The sequence below is a fragment of the Lagenorhynchus albirostris genome, chromosome 7 (assembly GCF_949774975.1).
Source record: "Lagenorhynchus albirostris chromosome 7, mLagAlb1.1, whole genome shotgun sequence".
Lineage (NCBI taxonomy): Eukaryota > Metazoa > Chordata > Mammalia > Artiodactyla > Delphinidae > Lagenorhynchus > Lagenorhynchus albirostris.
Window position 1 is genome coordinate 99,506,836 of NC_083101.1, and position 22,892 is coordinate 99,529,727.

Consider the following 22,892-nt stretch of genomic DNA (forward strand, 5'->3'; position numbering starts at 1 on the left):
CCAGCCTCGGAGCCTGGAGTGGGCGGAGGAGCCGGGCGGGCCGACCGCAGACAGCCCCAGCCTGCCCTCCCCCTCCCCCTCCCCGGCCCTGGACTGGGGTTGGGGGAGCTCAGGGCCCCTTTGAAGGAGGGGGGGCGAAGGCGGCCTGGGCGAGCTTCGGGGGTCAGCAGGCTCAGCTGTCTGCGAAGTGGGACTCCGGGCCCGTCACCAGGTCACCTCCCCTGACCTCGAGAGGATGGGGACACCCCGGGGAGGACGGCCGCAGCCTCTAGGGGGCTCTCGGGAGAGTAGCCCCGGGCCCCTAGCGGGCGCGGGCCAGGTGGCAGCGCCGGGGCTGAGCTGCGCGGAGGAGGCGGCCTCCCTGGCCAGGGGCGGCGGCAGGGGCGGCCCTGGGATCACATGGGCGGAGGCAGGTCCCGGAGTCCCGGGCGGGCTCTCCCCAGAGTCAGGCAGACGGCTGCGGCGGGAACGGCGGCGTCTCCTCGCCTCCCTCCTTCCTTCCCTTCGTTCCCCGGCCCGGCCGCCCAGCCCGACAGGTGAGCGGGAGCCGGGTGAGCGCGCCCACCTGCGTGCGGTCCGCACGGCCGGCGACCTCCCCGGCCCCGGCGCCTTCGCAGCTCTGCGCGCCTGCGGCCGGCTCGGCGCCCGGACCTCTCCTCCGCGCACGGCCGCTCCCCGCAGCCTCGCCTGCGGTCGGCGCCCCCCGCTAGCTGGGCTTTCCTGTCCCGGGTGCTCCTCCTCCAGCCCCCGGCGTGCGCGGGTACTTTGGTCTTGGAGCTCAGAAGGAGCCAGAAGTGGGCAAGCCGGGCCGACGGTCTGGGCACCTCCCCGCGGCCCCCGGAGCGGAGTCCACTGGCCGGCTCAAAGGTCTGGGAATCCAAGGCATCTGCTAGCCGCCAGCGCCGACCTGGGGCCTGCGGGAGGGACAGAGGCTGGGCCTGGGCAAAAGGGGAAGCCGGAGGGCCGGGAAGAGGGCAGACAGCCCCGCTCGCCTGGGCGCCCTCTCCCCAGGCTCCTAAACGCGGGAAGTGGCCCCAGTGTGCCTGATAGACTCGGGCAGCGCTTGTAGTCTGTGGGCCTCCCCAGGGACGGCCTCAGGGTGGGCGCTGGGTAGGGCGGTGGCCCAGCCTGGCACTGCAGCTTCCTGCCTGGGTTGGCTCCTGACTCCAGAGCTAGAGGGTCAGGAAATCCTACATGGGTCTGGTCTACAGGGACACTCCCTTGCCCAGTGGAGGGGCAGTGGGTGGGAGGCCTGGGGCCCCAGCTAGCGGGCAGCATCAGTCAGCTCGCCCTGTTGGCCAGCACCCGGTGGCGGGTGTGCCCTGCTTGGCAGATAAGCCCGTCCTTCTTGCCAGAGCTGCTCGGAGGGCAGCAGGCTGCTGGCGGAGGTGGGAAGCCCAGGCTTGCCTACCTGGACCACACGGCCAGGGGCGTGGCAGGCAGCCAGGAGGCCCCTCTGAAGACCCTGGCCTCACGTGGGCAAGCTGCCCCGTCCCCAGCCAAGTACTTGAGAGTATGTGGTGGTACCACCCCTTTCTGTGCTGTCACCTCTGTTCCCAGAGCGCTGCCCTCCCCCAGAGCGGGGAGGAAGTCTCTTGTGCTGTCGGTTTCGGGGACCGGAAACAAGCACTAGGGGGACTTCACCCTGATGGTGGAGGAGGGGAGAGGGAGGAAATGCTGACATCTACCACCTGCCAGCCCCGCCCGCCCGCCTGCCTGTTCTCAGCAAGCCCCTGTGTAGCACCCTGCCGCTCTGCCGAAGACGGGGCAAAGGGGGAACTCAGGAGTCCTGACTTCCCAGGGTGGGGGGAAGTGGAACTGGGGCACGCGGGAGAGGTTAGTCACTTCCTCTACCCACCTCCACCCACCGCCAGCCCCTGACTGGCTCCTCCGGGGACCTGTCACCCCCTTCTGCCACCGCACAGAGTCCCTTGCGGGGCGAGGGACAGGCTCCATCTCTCCAACCTCTCTCCCTCAGGTATGGCGCTGACGGTGGACTTGGTGGGACCTGCACCCTGGGGCTTCCGCATCTCGGGCGGCAGGGATTTCCACACGCCTATCGTGGTGACCAGGGTAAGGGCTAGTTCCAGGAGACGGGGAGGTACCCCCCAAAGTCAGAGTCTGCCCTGTCCACTTGGTCCTCACAGACACCTTTCTTTTTCTGTTTTGAAGCCAGAGGCCTGCTTCTGGGATCGTTGGCGTGGGCAGGGCTGGGGCCCCGTTGCCATGGGGATGCGGTGGCCACTTCAGAAACAGGCTTCTAGAGAGTAAAAGGGAGCTGGGCCCAATGCAAGGCCTTCTCTTTTCTCCTTGGCCACTAACCCTGTACGTGCTGGCAGCCATTTTAGGTGATTAGAACAGGAGCCCCGAGCTCTTGACAGTTTTACCCTGACCCAGGCCCAGGCCAGGGAGTGTTCACGCAGAGGGCCTGCGTGCAGGCATGATTTGATTTGCACGGGCAGGGCTCTCTATCCAGAAGTATTTCCAAGCACAGTTCCTGAAATTCTGCCATTACACGTTCTTTGGGGAGCCCCGTTAGAAGGCCAGCGCTGAGGTGGGTGTCGGGGGGCTGCCACTCCAGCTTTTGGAGGGGATTGGCTGATGGGCTGGGTGGACACCGGCAGGCAGGGAGAGAGATGTTAAAGGGAGATGCAGGCCAGCCTGGTTGAAACCAGCTTCTGTGTTTCTTGGGCAGGACAAGGAGATCCCTTCCTCTCCATCCCTACCTGCCTGAGTGTCACCTCAGACTACCTGCTCCTCACCCCCTACAGGTAACTGAGGAGGGCAAGGCCGAAGCTGCTGACCTCCGGCCCGGTGACATTATTGTGGCCATCAATGGTGAGAGTGCTAAGAGCATGCTGCATGCCGAGGCCCAGAGCAAGATCCGCCAGAGCCCCTCGCCGCTGAGGCTGCAGCTGGACCGGTAGGTCCTCCACCTCTGCTGGGCCTGCCAGCACTCTTCTGCCTTCTGCCAGCCCGCTGCACAGTGGCCGCCCTCACCCCTTGCTCTCAGCTCCAACCTGGCCTTCCTGGGCCCTCACGGCTCATCCGTGAGAAGGTCCCAAGCTCTGGGGCTGCAGCAGGGTGGGCTGAGGGGTGTCCCTGTGCCCAGCTGGGCGTGCACTCACAGGCAGAGCAGGCTGGCATCAGCCACCTGGACACCCGGGTTTGACTGGTTCCCAGGTGTGCAGGGTACAGGGCGTGGGCATGAAGTCGGTTGAAGAGGGGAAAGGTGTGCCTTAGGCTGGGTCTGCAGGGCCCCTGCCTCCAAGGGGAGGGGGGAGAACCTTTGCTCAGATCCTGGGGTGGTGAGGAGTTTGGGGGCTCACTCCCCATAGAACCACTCCGTTGCTCCCCAAGTTGCCTCTCTGGGCCCTGCTGGTGAAGGCAGATTCCCAGGTTCCTGGGACTTCAGCCTGGGGGTGTGGGTGGGAACAGGTGGCTCCCTGGGGGTGGGGCATCCCAGTGAGTCATGGGGCAGGAATGCTGGGAGATTCCCCAGCCGGGAGAGCCCTCTGGGCGGGCCTTGAACCTGAGTCAGGTACCTCTGCTCCGTGCCCTCTCCTCGCCCCTGCCGCCCTACGTCACTGCAGAACCTGGCTCCCGTCTCCTGTGACGCTCTCACGGCCTGGCCCCTTCAGTGACTGTTTTGTACCAGTCTGGCTCATGAGTGTTTACAGGAGTGCGACCCAGAGGAGGAGGGTAGAGAATAGCTCATGGCATCTGGGAAGGGGACCAAGATCTACAAGAAGCTGCAAAGTGGGGCGGGGGAGGGGCAGGGAGCTGCTGACACCATCACTTCCTCTCGGGTCCCTCCAAGAGCGACCCAGCTCCATCAGAGAGGTGGGCCTGGCCGAGTACCCCCAGGCCTCCAGTTCCACGTTGGGCAGGCCAAGGCTCCCTGTCTCTTCTTTCTTTTGCCCAAACCCTTCCTAACCTCCCCCAGTAACCCACCCCCAGGAGACCTCTCCAGCACTCAAAGCCCCAGGCAGGAAGCAGTGCTCTGGGCGGAGCCAGGGCCCGAGCTCCCCTGCTCTGGCCCTAAATTCTCCCCAGGGAGGGAGGCGGAGGCTGTGGCTGGTGTGGCGTGTGGTGACTGAGGTTCCTGCTGACCTCTCTGGAGGCAGGCAGACATCCAGGAACGGTGTAGTGGGACATGGTGGGCTCATCCCGCACCCTCAGCAGCTCCCAGTCCTCCAGTCACCTCCTGTTTGAGGCTTCAGCCAGGTTCCACTGGGCAGGGCTTTGGAGGAGGTGGGGGGTCCCTGGGGAGTTGAGGAGGGGGAGCCTTGGTGATTAGCAGGGGAGCTGGGCCGCCTTGTTCTCTAGGTCCTTCAGCTGCCTTCGTGGCAGGAAGGGGGGCTGGCTCTACCCTCTGGTTTACAGGGGGCGGGGTGAGGGGGGAAGACTTTGGAAATCACAGGGAGGGATCCTCTCAAAGGCGGAGCTGATGGGGGACAGGCCCCTGGGCAGAGGGGGCAGCTGGCCCAGCCATTGTTGGCCTTTAGGAATTTGGGCAACTCACTTTCCCTCTCTGGGCTTCAGTTTCTCCAGGGGTGAAAGATAAAGGATTATTTATGCACAATCAGCAGTCCAAAGCAATCTACAAACTGATGCTGACCAGCGACAAAGTCTGGATGAAATGCTCCCCCCACCAAAAAAAAAAAAGACTAGAAAAGGAAAAGTAAAGGCGAGGCAGGGGGAGGGGTGATGATGTGAGGAGCTCTTAAAAAATTTTTGAATTTATTGAACTTTCTGCTGAAATGATGTCCTTTCTACTTTTTGGTGCTAAATTGTCCTTTCTTTTAAGAAATGATGGTGGTCGTTGAGGACAGTTGTTTGTTGTGAATTTGACGAAGTTAAAAGTTGGCTACCCGATGTCCAAATGTTGTGGACATGTTCCTAATCTTGAGAACCCGGGGACACTCTGTCTCCCTCTGTCCTCTCTTCAGGCCTCAGGTTGCCTCTCCCGGGCAGACCAACGGGTTAAGCTCCCCTGAAGTGCTGGCCACTCGCTTCCAGGTAGGACGGTGCCTCCTGCTGGGAGCCCCACACCCTGAAGTCATGGGGGGCCCCCTTCCCTGCTCTTCCCGGCCCTGCCCTTCCAGGCCCCTCTCTCCACAGGGCTCCAGGAGGACACACACCGACAGCCAGTCCTCCCTGCGGTCTTCCTGCTCCAGCCAGGCCTCCCTCAGCCCCCCACCAGGCAGCCCCTTCTCCACCCTGCCCCCCGCCAGCCCCCAGGCCCCCGCGGGAGAGGTGGTGACCAGCCACAGGTGAGTGCAGCGGGTGGGCCCCCTGGCCACCAGGTCCGAGCCGGCCTCTCAAAGCCTCTGTAGCTGGGTTTAGGGGGCCCTAGGGTCACCTCTGTCTCCCGGGGCAGCCTGGTGGCGGGGCCCCTGGCACACACTGTCCATTTCCCCATTTCAGTTTCCAGAGCCTGGCGTACTCCCCGGAACCCACTACTGCTGACCACTTGTCCTACAGGGGCCGCCCCGGAAGCCAACAGGTGAGGATACCTGAGGGGAGGAGAGAGCCTCCTGTCCTGGCTGGCTGCTAGTGGTGCCCGTGGGGCTGCAGGTGGCTGGTCCCACGTAGGTGGCCAGCACCACGGTCTCCTAGTAATAGGCACGCTCCTCTCTGGAGCCGGGAGGCCAGAGCTCTGGAGGGTCACACTCACTGCACCGGCCCTACCCGTCCAGACCCAGGTGTCCTTCTACCTCTTACATTCAGACCCGCCGCTGCCTCCCCCCTTCCTGCTGGCTTCCTCCCTTCTCAAGTGTTTCTCTTGGGCTGGGACAGAAATAGTTTAGCTGCTGTTGTTGGGATGATTCCCTTTGGCTGTATCTCTTGAACACATTCCTCCCCATTCCAAGCCCCATGCCTGCCCCCAGCTCCCATCACCCATTCCCCCTCTTCATCCTCTGACTCAGCCCCCGAGAACCACCAGAGAACCACCAGCCGGCCTGTGGTTCCGACTCCAGTTGCACTTGGCTTACTCTCTGTCTGCCCCCCTCCCCTGCCCTTTTCCCCTGGACACCCTGCCAGGTCCCACTGTCCGCTAGTGACAGCCCAACACCGCCTTGGTGGTATGTCTCCTCTCTAAGGGCGGGGGTGGGGAGGTGAGGAGTGAGGCGGCCAAGAGTCCTGGGCCACAGCTGCTGGGGGCAGAGTTAGTGGGGGCATGTCCAGCCTTTGGGGTGAAGAGGATGAGGCCCAGCTGCTGGAATCCTACCTCGGGTAGATTCTGCATTCCAGAAAGCAGAGCCTTTGGAGATGACTGGGGGAGGGTGCTAGAAACTGGGGGCTCTGGAGAAGGAAAGAACAGGGTCCTCTGGGGGCTGCATAGTAGTGGCTCCCTGGTGACCCTCTGTTGGCCTGCCCAGTGACCCTCCAGGAGACGTGGGCATAGAGATGGATGTATTCAATGAGATCCCGTCTTTAAAGAATTAAAAATGCAGTGGCAGAAATAAGATAAACATGCAAAACAATTTTGGGAAAATTAAGCACTGAGCAGTATGATCTTAATTATAAAAGCAGGAGGCATTCGGGGAGGGGATAGCTGAGTGTGGGCTGGGGTGGCCCGAGAAAGCTTTGTCAGGAATTTTACTGGATGTCAGAGGCAGGATGGGGTAGGTTTCGGATTAGAGAACGATGAGCTGGGGAGATGGGAACTCCACAGTACAAGCAAGACCTGGCGTGTTGGGGCCTGGGGGCCTTCTCCAGAGAGCTCCGGGCTGAGATCAGCTGGGAATGAGCTTGGTCCACCCTATCCTCCTTCCTCAACCGGGGCAAAGGGGAGAGGCGGGTGGGACGGGGAGTGGCTCTTAAACCAGCAGCAGCACCTTGGAAATTGTTAGAAATGCAAGTTCTCAGGTCGCAGCCTAGACTTACTGGATCGGACGCAGGGGTGAGGGGCGGGGGTGAGGGCACCCATCCCTGTTCTAAGGAGCCCTCAGGGATCTGATGCACGCACAGATTTGAGTGCCACCCATGTGGTGTGAAGAGGAGCCCTGAGCTGGGCGGCAGGGAGACCTGGGTTGGTCCCACCTCTACTGTGTCACTTTGGACAAGGCACCCTTCCACTCTCTGGGCCTCAGAGTCAGACCCGACGCTCTGAATTCCCTTCTTTCACCCTGAGGCCCCTGGTCATTCTTTCAGCAACTATTTGTGGAGCAGCTGCTTTGTGTCAGGCCCCCTTCTAGGCTTTGGGGATGCATAGGTGGAAAAACAGAGAAATTCCTAACCCCGTGAAGCTTGCATTCTGCTCTACAAATGAGGCTGTGGTCAGACGGGGTGGGAGTCACCGGCTCCCACAGCTCCCTCTTGGGAGTCACCGTGCACTTGAGCACCTTAAAGGCTCTGAAAAGTCCCGCCTGTGAGGAAGAAAGATGTTTAATTTTTTAATTTCCTGAACTTACTCAACTGCAGAATTTCTCCGGGGATTCCCCTGCCAATCGCTTATTAACATCCCCCCAACACATTTTGAGAGGGGTTGGCTGGAGACAGCTCTTGATGGACAGGTGAGCAGCTTTTCTGGATCTAGAGATGAAAGGTCGCTTCTGTGAAGGCAGGTGTCGCCTACAGGTGACTGGGAGAGAGGTGGGGAGAGGAAAGGGCGTTGGGCGCCCCTCCACCGGGGTGAGGAGCTCTGGCAGGAGAAAGCTGGCAGAGGTGACTACAGATGAGGTGCCCCTGCCCCAGGCTCTTGTGGCCATGGCCTTGCTGCTGGCTCCTGAGCGGGCTGAGGCTGCGCTGGGTCCAGGGCAAAGAACATCGACAGACCTTACAGAAACCGGAAGTTGCCCCCTCTGGAGAGGCACACACTTGGGTGAGCAGATGTAAAGTGAAAACAACCCCTGTCCCTCTGGCCGGCATGAGGACATAGCCTGAGAAGGGAGTCAGGGCGGATTTCAGCCCTCCCTCCCTGCTGGCCGGTGCCCCTGTGCAGGGCACACGCTGGCCTGTCTAGGACAGCGAGATGGGACATTGTTCTTGAGTACCTGGTGCCAGTTGTCCTTCCTGAGTTGACTGCATGGAAGCAGCTGGGCACCCAGGAGCCTAGGCGTGGACTCCCAGCCCTGGCTCCCACTCCCCAGGTGGCATGGATTGGCCACTTTGCTTTCTGACCCTTAATCCCCTTACCTGTAGAAGCCCAAGAACAGAAGAAGAATGCAGGCTAGTGCAAGAGGGCCAGTGGGGTGAGGGTCTAAGGGCTTTTTGTTTTTAATTAAAAAAAAATTTTTTTTAAAAATGTTTGATAGGGCTTCCCTGGTGGCGCAGTGGTTGAGAGTCTGCCTGCCGATGCAGGGGACACGGGTTCGTGCCCCGGTCCGGGAAGATCCCACATGCCGCGGAGTGGCTAGGCCCGTGAGCCATGGCCGCTGAGCCTGCGCGTCCGGAGCCTGTGCTCCACAACCGGAGAGGCCACAACAGTGAGAGGCCCGCGTACTGCAAAAAAAAACACAAACCCCAAACCAAAAAAACCCCACATTTTTTATTTATTTATGGCATGTGGGATCTTACTTCCCCAACCAGGAATCGAACCCTTGCCCTCTGCAGTGGAAGCACGGAGTCCCAACCACTGGACTGCCAGGGAAGTCCCTAGTGCTGTTTTTTAGCTCTGTGAAGTTTCTGTTTTCAGGTTAAGAAGTCATGCAGCTTTTCCACTTGACCCCATAATTCATCCCCAACTTTGAACTTTAAAATCGAGGGCATTTTCCTTTCCAGGAGACCATGCCCTCAGCCGGTGCACCTTGGCCGGCCTGGTCGTCTCTGAGGCTGTCCTTTCCATTGGGGCTGGCCACGGAGAGGGAGCAGAGTAGGGGAGGGTGCGGAGTGCAGGCCGGAAAACAGGGAGACTGAAGGCAAGATTTCCAGGTAGAGAGCAGGTGTAGGAGCCTGAGAGGGACAGCACACATCGAGCAGGGGGCTCTGCTGTGGGGACCTGGCTCCCCAAGGCTCTGTGGGGCAGGACCAGACCTTCCAGGGCAGCTGGGAGAGGCTGGTAAGCCCAGACCCTGGCCATTTCAGAGGAAGGACCAGAGGGTGTAGGAGACAGGACTTTTGTGCGGCCTGAGCCCTGACGCCAAGAGGGGTCTTGGCCCTTTATGTTTCCTGTTCCTCATTGCAGAAGGGTCAGCTTACTTTCTCTCTGCTTGTTCTGCCTGCCAGGCCCCAGTGTGCAACATCTTTGCAAACACATTGTGTGAGATGGCAGAGGAACAGCCATGGTGGCCCCGCACACTCATCTTCATCCTGCCCCTTGCCCAGTCCCCTTAGGGCAGCAGGCTCACCCTTCTAGAGCTGGGCGCTGGCCTCCCTCCCCTCGGGGACCCAGCAGGAGCAGTTGCAGGCGGCTGCTGACCCCCGGTTCTGCGAGCTGGTTGGGTGGGGCTACTGGTCAGCGAGGGCCGGGGGCCCCCTGGTGGTGGGCCTGGGGAACAGCTGGGTTCGGCTGCCCAGATGGGTGTGCTGGCCCCAGGCCCGGCCGCTGACTCCTCCCCTGGTGCCTCTCCTTCCCGCAGGCCGGCCTGGGCCGTGCTGGCGACTCGGCTGTGCTGGTTCTGCCGCCACCGCCTTCCCCAGGTCCCCGTTCCTCCAGCCCCAGGCTCAGGTACCAGTGAGTTCTGGAGGGTGGGGTGGGATCTTGGAGGGCCTGGGAGGGGCAGGAGACAGGCTTCCCAGAGAGGGATGGGGGGGTCCCCCCCTCCCTAACCCCCGTCCACTTTCCTCTGGCCCCCAGAATCCCTTTTACGCCCCCGGGACACTCTTTCTCTGTCCTCATGCTCATCCCAACCCCTGGGAATGGGGCCCTCACTCCTGGCTGCCTCCTTCCCATCCCTGCAGCGTGGCCTCGGAAGGGGAAAGCCACCTCCTGAGAGAGGACTCAGAAGTCTTCAAAATGCTGCAGGAAAATCGCGAGGCACGGGTGGCCCCCCGGCAGTCCAGCTCTTTTCGGCTCTTGCAGGAAGCCCTGGAGGCTGAGGAGAGAGGTGAGCCCCCGGGGGGCTCGGGTAGGAGAAGGATGTTCCCCCAGGACACGCTGGACCCCCGACTGGACATGTTATTAAATGAGTATTTGTTAAGTGCTCATCATGGGAGTGGGCTCTGACTTGTAGAAGCCACAGCCCCTGCACTACAGGAGCTTACGGTCTGGTAGGAGTTACTGGGGTGCAACCAGAGGTGCTGGCTGGGATCAGGGCAAGTGCCAGGGGAACGATAAATGTGGGCGGTGTGGCCTGGGTCTCCAAGGACGGCTTCATGGAGGAAGAAGAATCGACTGGGCCCTTGAAGAAAGATCAGGCAGGACTTTCACAAACGGCCTTAAGATGGTGGCCGGGAGCAGTGTGGAATGTGGAGGCTGGAACCGCAGGGCTCTGGGGTGGGACTGACAGGACACTGGGGCCTGGCTGCATGGACGGTGGCCACGAAGGTTAAGTCCTGGCTGTGAGGCCTCGCCTGCCAGGCCTGAGGAGCGTCCCAACCCAGGAGGACCTGTTAAATAACGCCAGGCGGTGTGTGAGGTGCCGAAGTGAGCAACAGAGATACAGGCTTCTGCCAGCCGTCCAGTTGCTCATTCGAGACGTTTGCCGAGTTGTCTGATGGACCAGTCACGTGCTGTGTGGAGATCGAAGGCGGTCAGGACCCACGTCTGCCCCGCCAGGAACTCTGTTTATTGGGAAGACTGGCTGCCCAGCCGCCCAGGAAGTGGACCGTGCCGCAGGAGTTCGTGGGGGTGCATGGGGAGTAGGGGGTGAGGGGGGCACTGCCACGGTCCAGGGGAGAGATGAGGAGGGCCTGGCCTGGGCAGTGGTATCAGGGAGAGAAAGGATGGGACAGTCAGAAGTATTTGACTGGCACATCACTGGTACCTCGGGGCTGCTTCCAACTCTGATGTTTCGGAGACAAGGTGAGAAGGTTTGGAGCAGAGCTTGTCCATCACTACCCTGAGGCCTCGGCAGGCCCTGGGAGGGGGCACGGGGAGAGGCGGAAGGGTGGGGGGAGGGCGGCGCAGACAGATGGTGACTTCGCCCCTGGAGTCACGGGGTCCTCGGCTGCAGGTGACCACACCTGATAACATCCGTGCTTCATCTTAGCGTCGTCCCAAGGCTCAGGCACAATAATGCACGTGAAAGCCCTTTGGAAACTGTACAGAGGTGCTGTGATGCTGTTATTATCTATTATTTTCATCTCTTGATATCATCATCACTGGGTCAGGAGAGAGGAAATGCCTGCTTGGCCTGACGTGTCAGACACCAAGCAGACACTGCTCAGGCTGCCTTAGCTTGGGCTGACTCAGCCTTGAACGTGCTCCCTGCCCTTGACCGACCTCCGCCAAGGATCTGGGGTGATTGCTTCCTCCCCCCCGTGACCCCCTCTCGTGCCCAGGCTTACTTTAGGGGTCCGCGTGTAAGTCCACCTTTGACAAGGGGCTCTTTGGAGCTGTGTTGGAGGAGGTGGAGTGGGCATCAAAAATACAGCCTGATGGCACTGCCGTGGGCGAGCGCTGATGTGTCTGTCTGTCCTCCCCACCCTCATCCCCCACCCCCCACAGGTGGCACACCCGCCTTCCTGCCCAGCTCGCTGAACCCCCAGTCCTCCCGGCCCACTTCCAGGGCCCTGGCCACCCCACCCAAGCTCCACACGTGTGAGAAGTGCAGCGCCAGCATCGCGTGAGTGCTGGCGGCCTGGGGGGCAGGGCACACCCTGCAGGGCGGGGGCCAGGGGCCAGGACGCTCTGAGGAGGGGCCTGCATGGCTCCAGTAGCCAGGGACCCTGCGGGGAGCATTGCTACAGTGGATCTGTGATGGGCTCAGGGGTCACTCCAGCCTTCTTAGGATGCCTGCACTGGCTTTTCCCTGCTGTCTCTCCTCTTCCTCGGTTTCTTTCCCCGCCTCCCTGGAGGAGGAAGAAATGCTACTGCTTTCGATTTCTCTCCAACCATCTCAAAGCCTCTGCAGATCTGCCTCTGGATGAGGTGCCTCCTCTTGGAAACTCTTGCTGTTACTTCCTCCTCCCCCTCTTTGGAATGGGATGCGTTTTCCAGAGGTAGGCCCATTTTTCTCATTATAATGCAGCCACATTCTCTGGAAAATTGAACCCTGCCCCCCCCAGATAAATTTCTTCCGTGCACAGTGGTGAGGGTCAGATGACTTATTTTAGGCAAACCCCTAGCCTCCGTGGGCCTCCGTGTGTCATCTGCAGAACGCGACACTGCCCAGCCCTGCTGTGCAGGCCCGAGGAAGGGGTCCTATACAGTGTTTCTCAAAGATCAGCAGCTGGACCTCTGAGGGATTTCGGGCCCACACCCCCAGAGTTTCCTCTTCGGGAGGTCCCTAGCCCCAGAGTTTGCATTTCCAGTTCATCCCCAGGTGATGTGATGCTGTGGGTCCTGGCACTGGGACCGCATTTTGAGAATCACTGCTCTATTAACAAGCCACAAGATCCAGGATGGTGCTTGTCTGCCTTTGTGTGGGGGAGGAATGACTTTTTAAAAATTGGGGTTCGGGGATGTGGGCTGGGGGTTTGTTGAACGGAGATTCCTGAGGGCAGGCCTGGGGAGTCAAGTGACGAGATTTTGGGACCTTACCGGGTCCTGACTCTGGGCTGGAAACTAGGTTCCCTGAGAATGGGAATGGTGGCTTCGTGCCTGGTGTTCTCCCCTCTCTCCTCCCCCCTAGGCTAATGGCTCTCTCCTCCCTGTGCCCGCCCCCCCCCCACCCCGCAGGAACCAGGCCGTGCGTATCCAGGAGGGGCGGTACCGCCATCCGGGCTGCTACACCTGCGCTGACTGTGGGCTGAACCTGAAGATGCGAGGGCACTTCTGGGTGGGGGACGAGCTGTACTGCGAGAAGCACGCCCGCCAGCGCTACTCCGCACCGCGCACCATCAACTCCCAGGCCTGAGCGCCCGGCTGCGCTCTCAGACCGCCCTCCACTCTGTGGGCACCTCCGCACCCAGGCCGCGCCAATATCAAGTTGGCCTGGAAAGGCGATGGGGACTGGTGAGGCCCCTTGCTCCTCGCTGAGTGAGGCCAGAGGCTAGGACCTGCCTGTGCTGCGGGTGAGGGCAGCCTCACCTTCCCAGGCCTCTGCTGGATACTCTCGCGTCCCCCTGCTGGACAGGCTCTGCGTCAAAGTGCGAAGTGGATGCTGCCTTGGACACCTTTGTGTACCAGGGGTTAAGCAGGCTGGGACATGGAGAGAAGTATCTGGAAGGAGAGGGCTGGGCCAGAGGCTACAGGTATTCACTGTGTAAAGTTTTCAACATACGAGCTCTATAAATATATACTGTACGTGGACAAAATAAAGTAGGTGCCCCTCTTTTCTCTCCTTCCCTGCCCCAGACCCTGGGGATGAGCTGCTCCCTACCACTGGGTGGAGAGTCTTCCTACATACAATTGTTCTCCCCTCTTATTTCCGCCTCCCTCAAACCTCCACCCTACCAGATACTTCACCACGTGACACTCCCGACTGAAGACACCCACTCCTGTTAGCGGAGGGTCGTGCTCTTCCTGGACCCTCTTTTAAAGATGTGTGTTTTATTGGGATGATCCCTGGTAGAGGAATGAGTTTCTCACTGGGAGCCCGAGAGGGGAAGGGATGCTAGAGGGCCGGCAGCAAACAGGAAGCAGGCCCTGAGACTCCTGCCCAGGCCCGTCTCCGTGAGACAGTTTCTGCGCTGGCGCTCTGTGCCCCTTGCTTTACTTGGTTTGGAGGCTGCTTGCCCTGCTGACGCACCCGGGGAGCTCGGTGGGCCAGAGAGAGGGCAACATCTAAAGAACCTCCTGCGCCTGCCTGAGGCTGTTTGCACCCGTTTGAGAAGGCTTATCCCAGGAGTAACCTTGGACAGGGCTGTGAGTTAGCTTTCCCTGGGAGGGACAACCCTGCAGCGCCCCTACCCTGAGGACCAACACCCTCCAAACCAGGGTTGGTCTGCCTGTCCCTTCCCAGGGAGCCCCAGCTGGCTTCGCCGCTAGGCAGGGCGACAGTGGTCCTCTGCCCGATTTTTGGCTTGATTCACCCATCACTCCCAGTCCTAATTCCAGAGGACCCTTCAGAAAGGTGCATGGGTGCTGCTGGGTGCTCTAGACCTACCTTATCGCCCACTCAGCCTGAGGGAAAAGATCAAAGCTGGGCTTCAGAGGATGCTTTGTGCTATCTGGCTCTTTTGGGAGGGAATCTTGGCAGAGACTGTGTAGTATTGCCTCCCCAGGCACCTTGATGTAATTTACACCTTGCTATAATTGTCTCACCTTTTGCCTGGATGGCTGTCTTTATTTTCATAGGAAAGATCAAGGCTGTCTGCGGCTCAGGAGTTGTCAGGCCAGAACTGTCTGGTCCCAAGTGGGATGGGCTCCTTGGCGCCACCTAGTGTCAGGTGTAGCCCTTGGCGGGGAGAATGCTCACAAAAGGGGATTCACTCCTCTGTAAATTCTCAGGTCCTGGCACAGTGGGAGTACAGAGATAGAGCACTTTTCTGGCTTTCCTAAAGATAATAGTCAAGTGGCAGCGACTGAGATGGCATGAATGAAATAATGTTACATGGTACTGAGTGTAAAGAACTCGTGCGGAACAGACAGGAGCGCCCTGAGAGTTCAGAGCAGGGGCCGTGGGTGTGAGAGGAAGAAAGGACACAGACAGATGGAGGAGAGAAATGCAGAGTGAGGGGCTAAGTGCAAGTGGCATGATCAGTTTAGGGCAGCGGCTGAAAGCGACACTGAGATAAGATTGGAAAGGAAGATGGGAGCCTTGAATGTTGTAAGATACGGTTTGAATTTCTCCTTGCGGCTCTAGGGACACTGAAAAATTTTCAGCAGGTAAGTGACAGGTTGGAAAAGGGTGTGTTAGAATCTTAATATGGTCACATCTTCGCCTGTAACAAACCATGCTGGGCTAGCAGTGCTCTAAGGAATGGAGAACAAAGGGGGAGTGGAGGCCCGTGGGAAATGGGTAGGCCAGTGAGTGGTTGAATGCCTTTCGAAGAGTGGACCGGGGTTCAAGCTAAAATCCGCCTCTCTGTGTCAGCCAGCTCTCCTCCCCGGGGCCAGAGGGTTTCAGCATCAGAGCTCTCTGCAGCCACACAACTAGCCCGAGCTTGGGGGTGAACTTCTTCGGAAGACGGAGTTATTAGTCCATCTCATTTGTCAGCAGAGGAGGTTGGGGGCGGCCTTTGGTCTCTGCCCAGCTGTGTACACCCACCCCCTTTGACCCAGACGTGCTGGGGTGGGGAGGGGGCACCGCCCAAACACGCGGCCGTTATTTGTCCAGTGCTGTGCCCTTTTTACTTTTTCTTCATTTTGGGGAATAACTTCAGAAATGATGACAGATTCGAGTTAGAAGCGACCTGAGAGAGCGTCTGATACAGGCTTCTATTAGAGATGAGAAAACGACTTTCCCAAAGTGACACCAATAGATAATTCTAAAGTGCTTTCAACTCCAGTCCTCACCATTCTGAAGTAGGTACTGTTGTCATGCTTGCTGTGTAGATGAAGAAAGCAACGACAGGGAGGCTAAGTCGCTGGTCTAAGAGCTCCTAGCAGTAAGGGGAGGGTGCAAAGGATGAGCCAGGAGCCTGACTCCTGGGTTTCTGGTTTGCCCTGGGGTGCGCTTGCCCTTCCCTTCCAGGCCGTAAGGGAGGTCACCACAGCTTCCAGCCATCTCTAATCTGGCAGGAGCTGCCCTAGGCTCTTGGCTTTGTCCTTCCTCGCACAGGGCCTAGCTCAGCGCTGAGCTGGCAGGAAACATGCTTCCTGAAGCTGGGATTTCCCCATGGAGGCTGGGAGGCATCGAGCATCCCTGGCCTCAGCCTGAAGGATGACTCTGCTGGGCTACCATGTGTCTCAGGAACTCATGGTAGCTGCTCAGCCCTCAGCTGGGCAGCGAGGGGGTGGCTGTGCCGCCCCTCCCACTCCTTGAAGCATCACTCAAAGGGAGATGATTCTCCTCTGGTAGAAGGTGGGGTGAAGGAGAAACAGCCCTCCGGGTGGTGAAGGCCTGGCCCAGCTCCGGGCCTGGGGCTGCCACAGTCAGGGCAGCAGAAGGCAGAGGGGAAGGCAACATGTTGGCCCTCAACTGCGAGGGATCCCAGCTGCCCTGAAGATTGTGGCATAACTGCATGGAGAGGGGAGAATGGCCTGGAGAGGAGTGTGCCGTGTGTGTGTGTGTGTGTGTGTGTGTGTGTGTGTGTGTGTGTGTGTGTGTGTGTGTGTGTGTGTGTGTGTGTGTGTGTGTGTGTGTGTGTGTGTGTGTGTGTGTGTGTGTGTGTGTGTGTGTGTGTTCTGTGTGTGGTTTGAGCCCACACAGAGCCTTGTGCTGAGACACTGCATTCCTGCTGGCTGGGCTTCCTGCTCCAGATGCATTCCTGCCCCAGAGTCACCACGGAGACTGCTTGGAATCTGGCCCTACATTCTCCAAATTCAGGACAAGATCTGGCAAAGGGTCCCTCACTTTACCTCCCCATCCTCTGACTTTGGAGGGAGGAAGCCACCTGATGGCCAGCCCTCCTCCTCTCCTCCCCAGGGAGGCCTGGCGTGGGATCTTCACGGGCTGTTGGACTTGGGTAAAGCAGCTCCCCCCAGGCCCAGGTCTCCCTCTCTGTACCTGGGAAAGAGGAAGGTGGGGGGGCAGTGCTTTCCAGGAGGATAGGGTTGGGAGGCGGCAACCCAGAGAACCCGCAGCTAGCAGGGAAGAGGTTGGCCTGAAAAATCAAGGTGTTAAGAGAGGCTCTCATTCTTCCCCGGGCTTAGCTGTAGGCCTGTTTCCCAGAAGTTAGAATGTTGTAGTTCGTGACTCTGATTGCTGACGGCTCCTGCGTAGGGTGCTGGCAGAAGGGAAGGAGGGAGCTGGAGGTGGGCAGACTGTCTTCTCCCTCCCAGTTAATAACCACTTGCTCCCAACGCCTCCAGCTCCAGCTCCGGCCCCCTCCCCCAGAGGCTCAGGTGCAAGTTTGCACGTCCGCCAGCTCCCTTATCTCCCTCCAGGGAATTTAGGTCCCGCTGGGAGTTTTCCAGCCTGGTGGTCGCCTTCCTCAGGAGGCTGAGGTTTCCTTAGAGCCCACCATCCCATCTGGTCACCAGGCTGTCTCACCGTCAGTGTCTGCCTGGGCTGCCGGCCCCCTTTCAGGGTGGTTGGGGGGGTGGAATCCCACGGACCCAAAGAGTTCGGGGGCGGGGACGGGAGAGCATTTACACTTCCAGCACCTCAGGCTTGCCCTCCTGTCCCCCCTGTTTCGCTTCCCCGGATCCTGAAGCCCCCTCCCCCCGCGCCAGCCCCCAGCTTTAGGGTACCCGGGTGAGGAAGAGATGTGGGACGAGGAGGGGGTTCAGATCTAGCCCAGAACCCAAGGCGCTCTGCAGTTGTTGGAAAGGATCTTCCTGTGCCGGGAGTCACTTCCCCCTTTGATCGCGCCAGGTTTCTGAGTGGCTGAGTGACTTGCCCCAAGGCACACAGCTGGGAGCGCGGGTACGCCGGTGTCCGGGTACGCCGGTGTCCAGGTCCGCTCTCCTCCCTCCGCCGGCACGTGCGGCTCCATTTCCTTCCGCGCTCGCGTCCGGTCGCCGCCGCCCCCCATCCCCGCCCGGGTTCATTTCGGCGGCAGGAAGACAGACCCCGCTTGAAAACCGAGGGCGGGGTGACCCCGCGCCACGAACCAGACGGCGTCTCCGGGCAGGGCTCCCCGCTCCTCGTCCGGGGTCGGCAGTGCGGGGCCGCCCGGGGCCCGAAGGACGGCAGATCGGGGCCCGCGCCCCGCCGGCACTGGGGGCGGGGGGGGTGGGACCAGGCCCCGCCCCCGCGGCCCCTCTCCGAGCGCCCGCACACCTGCGCACCCCTCCCGCCGTCCCTCCCCCATCCCCGCTGGGAGTGTCCGGGGGCCTCGCCCAGCCAGGTCCGGACGCGCACCCGACAGCAGCGCGGGGACGCCGGCCGGGATCGCTCCGTCCGGCTGCAGCGGCCACGGCCGGGGCGCCGTGTCGGGGCCGGGATTGGGGCCATGCTGGGCCGGCGGCGCGTCTTCGCCGTGGAGCCGCTGGGCGGCCGGGGTGAGTCACCCACCCCGGGGCCGGCCGGGACCTTTGGCCTAGAGCCGACTCCCGTGCCCGGGCCCCTGTCTGCGCTCCCCGCCCCACCCGGCGCAGCCCGCCCGACCTCGCTGCGCCCTCCTCGCCGCTTCCCTTAGGAAGGGCCGGGGGATCGCGCCTTGCCCGTTGGAGACCCTCTGGCTTCTGGCGTTAAAACGACCGCCACCTCCATCCCATTTCCTCCGAGTCCACTTCCCTCTAATTCCCGGTCTGGATCCTCCTCTGACCGGCCCCTGCCCCAGCCCGCAGTTGCGAAAAGCTCTCTCCGCGGCGGCGGACCCCTTTCCAAAGGAGCCGCGCAGGGGTGGACTTCCTGGTCGACTTCCTTGCCCAGAGGGGCCTGGTTTGGCATCCCGTTCCAGCTCTCCCGCGTGGCGGGCAGGGAGACGAAGGCGGCCCTCCATCGTCTCCAGCCTCCGTTTCTGCATCCTTACAATCGGGGCACCCAGATCGCAGGAGAGCCTGGCACAGGCCAGGAGAGCTGTAGGAGAGGACAGTGAATGGGTGATCACGCTGTTCCTCCTCCTGCCCGCCTGGTTCTCTTTCTTCCGTTTAAGTTTTTCCTTTTCAACTCTCCAAAACCTTCTGTTTCTCACTTAAAAGAACAAAAGTCCAAAATGGTTATAGCGATTGTTATTTTTACTACCCATCTCCCCCCAGGAATTCCAGGATGGACTTCCTTTTGCATCCTGATGCCAGTTTGGGCCCAGGCTTCCCTCTTTGCGCCCTTCCCCCTCTCCCTGAGGCTAGGGCACAGTCATACTTCCCCATGGGGAGCACTTGAAGAGGCTACCACTCCCCAGTTATGGCTCAGAGGTCTTAGGCCAAGCTCAGGGGCTGGAGCACGAGGGCTCCCTGGAAGAAAAAGTGCTCACCCCTCCAAGGCAGATATCACTAACAATTACTTTTGTAAAGGGAACCCCATTCTAACATCTCCCAGCCAGGGTTGGAGAGAGATCTGGGCGGGGCTGTGGCCAACCAGTCTCCTCCTGTCACCTCTGGCCCAGGACACTCCTCCTCAGGGAATGTCGCCAGCTGCCAGGAATGCTGGGGGTGTTGGGGAGCCTGCCCAGCCTGATGACTGATTCTCCTTGCAGATGGGGCTGGCGAGGACCTGGCACGTGGTTGTGTAGTGCCTGGAGTCACCAGCACCTACAGACGGATCCCGGATGCCGCTCCAGGGTGGTCGGCAGACTCCTGCAAGGGGCATGGCCGGCTGAGAGCACCTGGGAGGCAGGTGCCGCTTCTCAAACTGGCCTCCCAGGACTCAGGAGTGGAGATGGCGGTTGGGGACAGGTCCCTAGCCACCTCCCCGGGCCTTTCTCAAGACTCTCTGAACTCTGAGCCCATGCAGAACGCTGAGCCCCTGGCCCTGGGTGCCACGGAGCCTCCTGCCCGCCTAAGCCGGCTTCTAGCCAGCCGTAAGCTGGAGCAGGTGCTGGAGCGGTCCCGCCAGCTCCCGACTTCCTCTGCCAGCTTGTCACATTACTGTTCCCCAAAGCCGCCAAGTGACCCTGAGTATGAAATGCCCCTTTTTGGAGCAGGAGGACAGGAGGCCACCAAGGCAGAGAGTGACCTAGAGGCAGGCCTGGAAGAAGCAGAAGTGGTGAGTGCCGACTCTCAGGCGTGGGATGGAGATGCCTCCGCCCCCCAACTTCTTCTCCCTTACGCCTCATTGATGTGTTGTGTGAAAACGTCTTGCCTCACGCCGCCCCCAGCTGTGTGGAGGTGGGCAGGTCCGGGGCCTGCCTGGCACTTTGCCTGGCTGGGCACTGGGAAGCCAGCTGGGTGTGCGTCCCTCCTCTCACTCATCCTGCCCCCATCTGCTGGCCCCTTAGGGTGCGAGTCTGGTTGAGTTCAGAATTCTCCCCTACCTCACTACGTCCCACAGGTGGGGGGCTTGGGGCCTGAAGCCTGGGCCTGCCTCCCAGGGCAGGGTCTTCGCTACCTGGAACACCTGTGCCTGGTACTGGAGCAGATGGCGAGGCTGCAGCAGCTCTGCCTGCAGCTGCAGACTCAGAGGGCCCCTGGGGTGAGTGAGCTGTGGGCAGTCGGGCCAGCGGGCAGGCAGGTGAGTGGGGGATGCAGAGGATGGGGGGGACCCCTGGAACCAGGACTCCCTTCAGAACAGCCTCAGCCCCCTAGCCAGGCCCTGAAAGCCCGTCTCTCCTGTGCACAGGATCCTAAAGAGGAGGAGCCGGCCCTGGCGCCTTCACCTCCACCCTCTCACGCCCCGGGCAGTGAGGTACACGGGCGGTGGGAGCGGCTCAGCCAGACAGAGGAGACAGGTGAGGCGCAGTTGTGTCTCTGTCTGTATCTTGCCTGCCCAGGTCCCCATAGGCAGACCCCCTGAGCTCTGGGCTTGATGAGTGCCTTCCTGTTCCTGGCCTTGGGTAACTGGATTCTCTTTCTGAAGGAGCAAGCACAGCTTCACCCCCAAAGGTAGGGGTGCCCAGCGCCAGCCCTTCCAGGCTGTCAGAGGCCCTGGCAGAGCCAGCTCACACCTTTCCATCCTCCCAGGGGCACAGGGTAGGTGAGGGATGTACGTGGGGGCAGGTGACAGGATGCGGCGGAGGTCGGGGGTGGTTGGGATGTGTGCTAGAAAACGAGAGGATTCCTGTTTGGGACAGGTGATCTCTCCTGGCTGTGCTGACAGCTATCTCTGGGAGCTTGGTCAGGGGTACGTTTTGGGGAGGGGCCCTGGGTGACCCTCTCACCCTCTGCTCAGCGGGATCTCTCCCACTGGAACAAGGTCAAGGTCCTGCTCAACCGGATCCGGTGGAGGAGCCCTCGACCTGCTGAAGCCGCTGCCCCTCCTGATGGCTCTGCCCCCAGGTGAGTCCTGTGGCCCAGCCCAGGGCAGAGGGAGGAGGCTGATGAGCTAGGATGCCAAGATTGTGCTGCCAGTTGTTATCTTCGTCCCTGCAAAATTTGAGAGACATAGTCTTGGAGAGGGTGCTGGAAGAAACAGAAAGTGGTTAAAGCACCCCATTTACGGATGAGGAGGCTGAGGACTGGGCTGGGGACGGAAGTCATTTTCCCGAGGCCACACGGTGAGTCAGTGGCAGAGCCAGGACCAAAAGATGGGAAATCCTCATATAAGCCCAGCAAGCCCTCACCCCTCAAAGCTGAAACTTAGGTCACCTCCCTGGGTTTCCCCAGGAAAGCAAGGTAGGGCACACGGGATGCCACAGTGGATGCCGGGGGTTGGGGGGTAGGGGTCTATACTGAATAATTCTGGCGCCTTCAGGGTGGTCAATGGGGGATTATCCCTGTCAATTAATATCCCCAGGCCTCCCACAAGGCTTGGTCAACTCTGGGACCATCGTTACCTTTGTTTCTTCCTCCTACCCTATTGCCTCCTTTCTTTCTCCACAGGATTGCATCAAGGGACCTCCCTGAAAGGCCTCCAGGCCAAACCCTCCAGAAGACCTTTATGCCATCATTAGTGGTTAAGAAGCAACGAGCAAAAAACCTTACTGTATGCTGAGACTTCCTGGTGCAGGGATGTAACCCCAGCTGGGGGGAGTGCAGCGAAGTCTTCTTCCTCGCCCTCTGCCCTGTTGCTGCTTCTGGGCACTGCCAGGAAAAGCTGTTGAGCCTCAGTTTTCTCTCTGAGGCAAGGGCTGAGTCTTTCTCCTCTGAGCAGCCAAGGAACGCTGGGTCCCTGAGAGGCCCCAAGGTGCAGCAGCTCTCGGGCTCCTCCCTGGTTGCCAGAAATCCCTGGGCTTAGGCAATGTGAACTTACTGATTCATCTGGCGTCCATGGAGTGTGTTTGGCATGGTGATCTGTCAGGGCCCAGCGTGTCGCTGGGGACTGTGGGACTGTCAGTGTTGTGAACTGGCTGGATCCAACCATCTCTCTGGAATCATGCACTCAAAGAGTCAGTCTTCAGGGTGAGGTAACTGCAGAACGATGGACTTGACCTTCACTCCTGAGCGGACAGTTACTGATCTGGAGTCCTCCCTTCCTCCTCATACTTGCACGGGCAGCCCCAGGACAGAGAAGGGTGCTGTCTTGGCTGCCTCTGCATTGAATCTTGCCTGAAGACTGCACCAGGGATGGGAGTCAAGGACAACATGGGGAAGAGCAGAGTAATCTTCAAGGTCTATTCTCAGCTGCTTTACTCCTTACTAGCCTTTCTACGTCACAGCTGAAACCAGAGGCCCATACTAGCTTTTAGACCTTGACAAAAATCCCTTAACTTTTCTGAGCCATAGCTTCCCACTTAATCTCCCAAGTGGTATAATGATGCCTGTCCTACCTACCTCACAAGCTTGTTTTGAGGGTAAAGTGAGATTAAACTGTCTCAAAGTGCTTGGTGAATGTTAAATGAATAGGAAAGGGTGTTGGAGGGAGGCTAGACTGGAGGGTGATGGGAAGGTCAGAGGGTAAGGGGGAACTGGGATTGCTAATGGGGACTCAAATGGCCAGTGATTAGCGGCAAGACTTTGAGCAAGTCATTTCATTGAAGTCTCTCAGGTTTCATAGCTGAGAATTAGGACACTAATTCCTGACCTCCTATCCCCCAAGGGTTGATGTGAGGACTAAGGGAAATGATTGTGAGAACTCTTTGTATATGTATACCTAAATATTGTGGAGGTTTATCTTACTATATGGCCTATTAGGTTCCTAGCTCTTTGTTAATTGAGAAAGGGGGAAAGTTTAGTCTCCTGCAGGTACGCAGGAGGTGTGTGGGGAGGGGTGTGCCGCCAACAGAAGGGTAGGGCTAGGGATGGTTGAATCAGACACAGGGATGTCTGCTGGAAATGGCCACTGATCATGCATCCTCCTCCTCCAGTCAGTAGG

The 22,892-nt window shown here is 59.9% G+C and overlaps 2 protein-coding genes and 1 long non-coding RNA gene across 18 annotated transcripts; 2 read left to right on the forward strand and 1 right to left on the reverse strand.

The window, feature by feature from the left end:
- Nucleotides 1–408: 408 nt before the first annotated feature.
- On the forward strand, nucleotides 409–13,334 carry PDLIM2 (PDZ and LIM domain 2). 4 transcript variants are annotated; one of them, XR_009541672.1, is made up of 11 exons: nucleotides 409–536; nucleotides 1,979–2,073; nucleotides 2,772–2,923; nucleotides 4,953–5,022; nucleotides 5,125–5,276; nucleotides 5,431–5,509; nucleotides 9,528–9,616; nucleotides 9,850–9,995; nucleotides 11,558–11,675; nucleotides 11,955–12,051; nucleotides 12,731–12,869. XR_009541672.1 is itself a non-coding variant. In XM_060155619.1 (10 exons), exons 2-10 carry the CDS (start codon nucleotides 1,981–1,983, stop codon nucleotides 12,906–12,908), a joined length of 1,077 nt encoding a protein of 358 aa, XP_060011602.1. In that variant the 5' UTR covers nucleotides 409–536; nucleotides 1,979–1,980; the 3' UTR covers nucleotides 12,909–13,334. The 4 variants fall into 4 exon arrangements, 3 of the variants coding, with proteins under 3 accessions (XP_060011602.1, XP_060011604.1, XP_060011603.1); XM_060155619.1 differs by lacking the exon at nucleotides 11,955–12,051 and having other exon boundaries at nucleotides 12,731–13,334; XM_060155621.1 differs by lacking the exon at nucleotides 12,731–12,869 and having other exon boundaries at nucleotides 11,955–12,723.
- On the reverse strand, nucleotides 8,478–18,398 carry LOC132523848 (uncharacterized). The gene is made up of 2 exons (XR_009541673.1): nucleotides 17,904–18,398; nucleotides 8,478–11,211 (listed from the first exon to the last, which is right to left on the reverse strand). It is a non-coding gene; the product is annotated as an uncharacterized LOC132523848 (long non-coding RNA).
- C7H8orf58 (chromosome 7 C8orf58 homolog) lies at nucleotides 17,460–22,400 on the forward strand. 13 transcript variants are annotated; one of them, XM_060155618.1, is made up of 7 exons: nucleotides 17,460–18,043; nucleotides 19,180–19,688; nucleotides 20,014–20,114; nucleotides 20,262–20,370; nucleotides 20,499–20,524; nucleotides 20,835–20,917; nucleotides 21,461–22,400. In XM_060155618.1, the coding sequence occupies exons 1-7, from the start codon at nucleotides 17,995–17,997 to the stop codon at nucleotides 21,529–21,531; spliced, it is 948 nt and encodes a 315-aa protein (XP_060011601.1). In that variant the 5' UTR covers nucleotides 17,460–17,994; the 3' UTR covers nucleotides 21,532–22,400. The 13 variants fall into 13 exon arrangements, 10 of the variants coding, with proteins under 10 accessions (XP_060011601.1, XP_060011600.1, XP_060011594.1 ...); XM_060155617.1 differs by having other exon boundaries at nucleotides 17,461–18,043; nucleotides 20,811–20,917; XM_060155611.1 differs by having other exon boundaries at nucleotides 17,462–18,043; nucleotides 19,974–20,153; nucleotides 20,499–20,611; nucleotides 20,811–20,917.
- Nucleotides 22,401–22,892: the final 492 nt, after the last annotated feature.

What these genes read in the sequence shown, in the direction of transcription:
- C7H8orf58 (XM_060155608.1), top strand. Translation starts at nt 17,995, where the DNA reads ATGCTGGGCCGGCGGCGCGTCTTCGCCGTGGAGCCGCTGGGCGGCCGG. An exon ending in GCCTGGAAGAAGCAGAAGTG is followed by an intron (nt 19,689 to 19,973) that starts GTGAGTGCCGAC and finishes TACGTCCCACAG; the next exon opens with GTGGGGGGCTTGGGGCCTGA. An exon ending in CAGCCAGACAGAGGAGACAG is followed by an intron (nt 20,371 to 20,498) that starts GTGAGGCGCAGT and finishes CTCTTTCTGAAG; the next exon opens with GAGCAAGCACAGCTTCACCC.
- PDLIM2 (XM_060155619.1), top strand. Translation starts at nt 1,981, where the DNA reads ATGGCGCTGACGGTGGACTTGGTGGGACCTGCACCCTGGGGCTTCCGC. An exon ending in CGCCTATCGTGGTGACCAGG is followed by an intron (nt 2,074 to 2,771) that starts GTAAGGGCTAGT and finishes CACCCCCTACAG; the next exon opens with GTAACTGAGGAGGGCAAGGC. An exon ending in TCCTCCAGCCCCAGGCTCAG is followed by an intron (nt 9,617 to 9,849) that starts GTACCAGTGAGT and finishes CCATCCCTGCAG; the next exon opens with CGTGGCCTCGGAAGGGGAAA.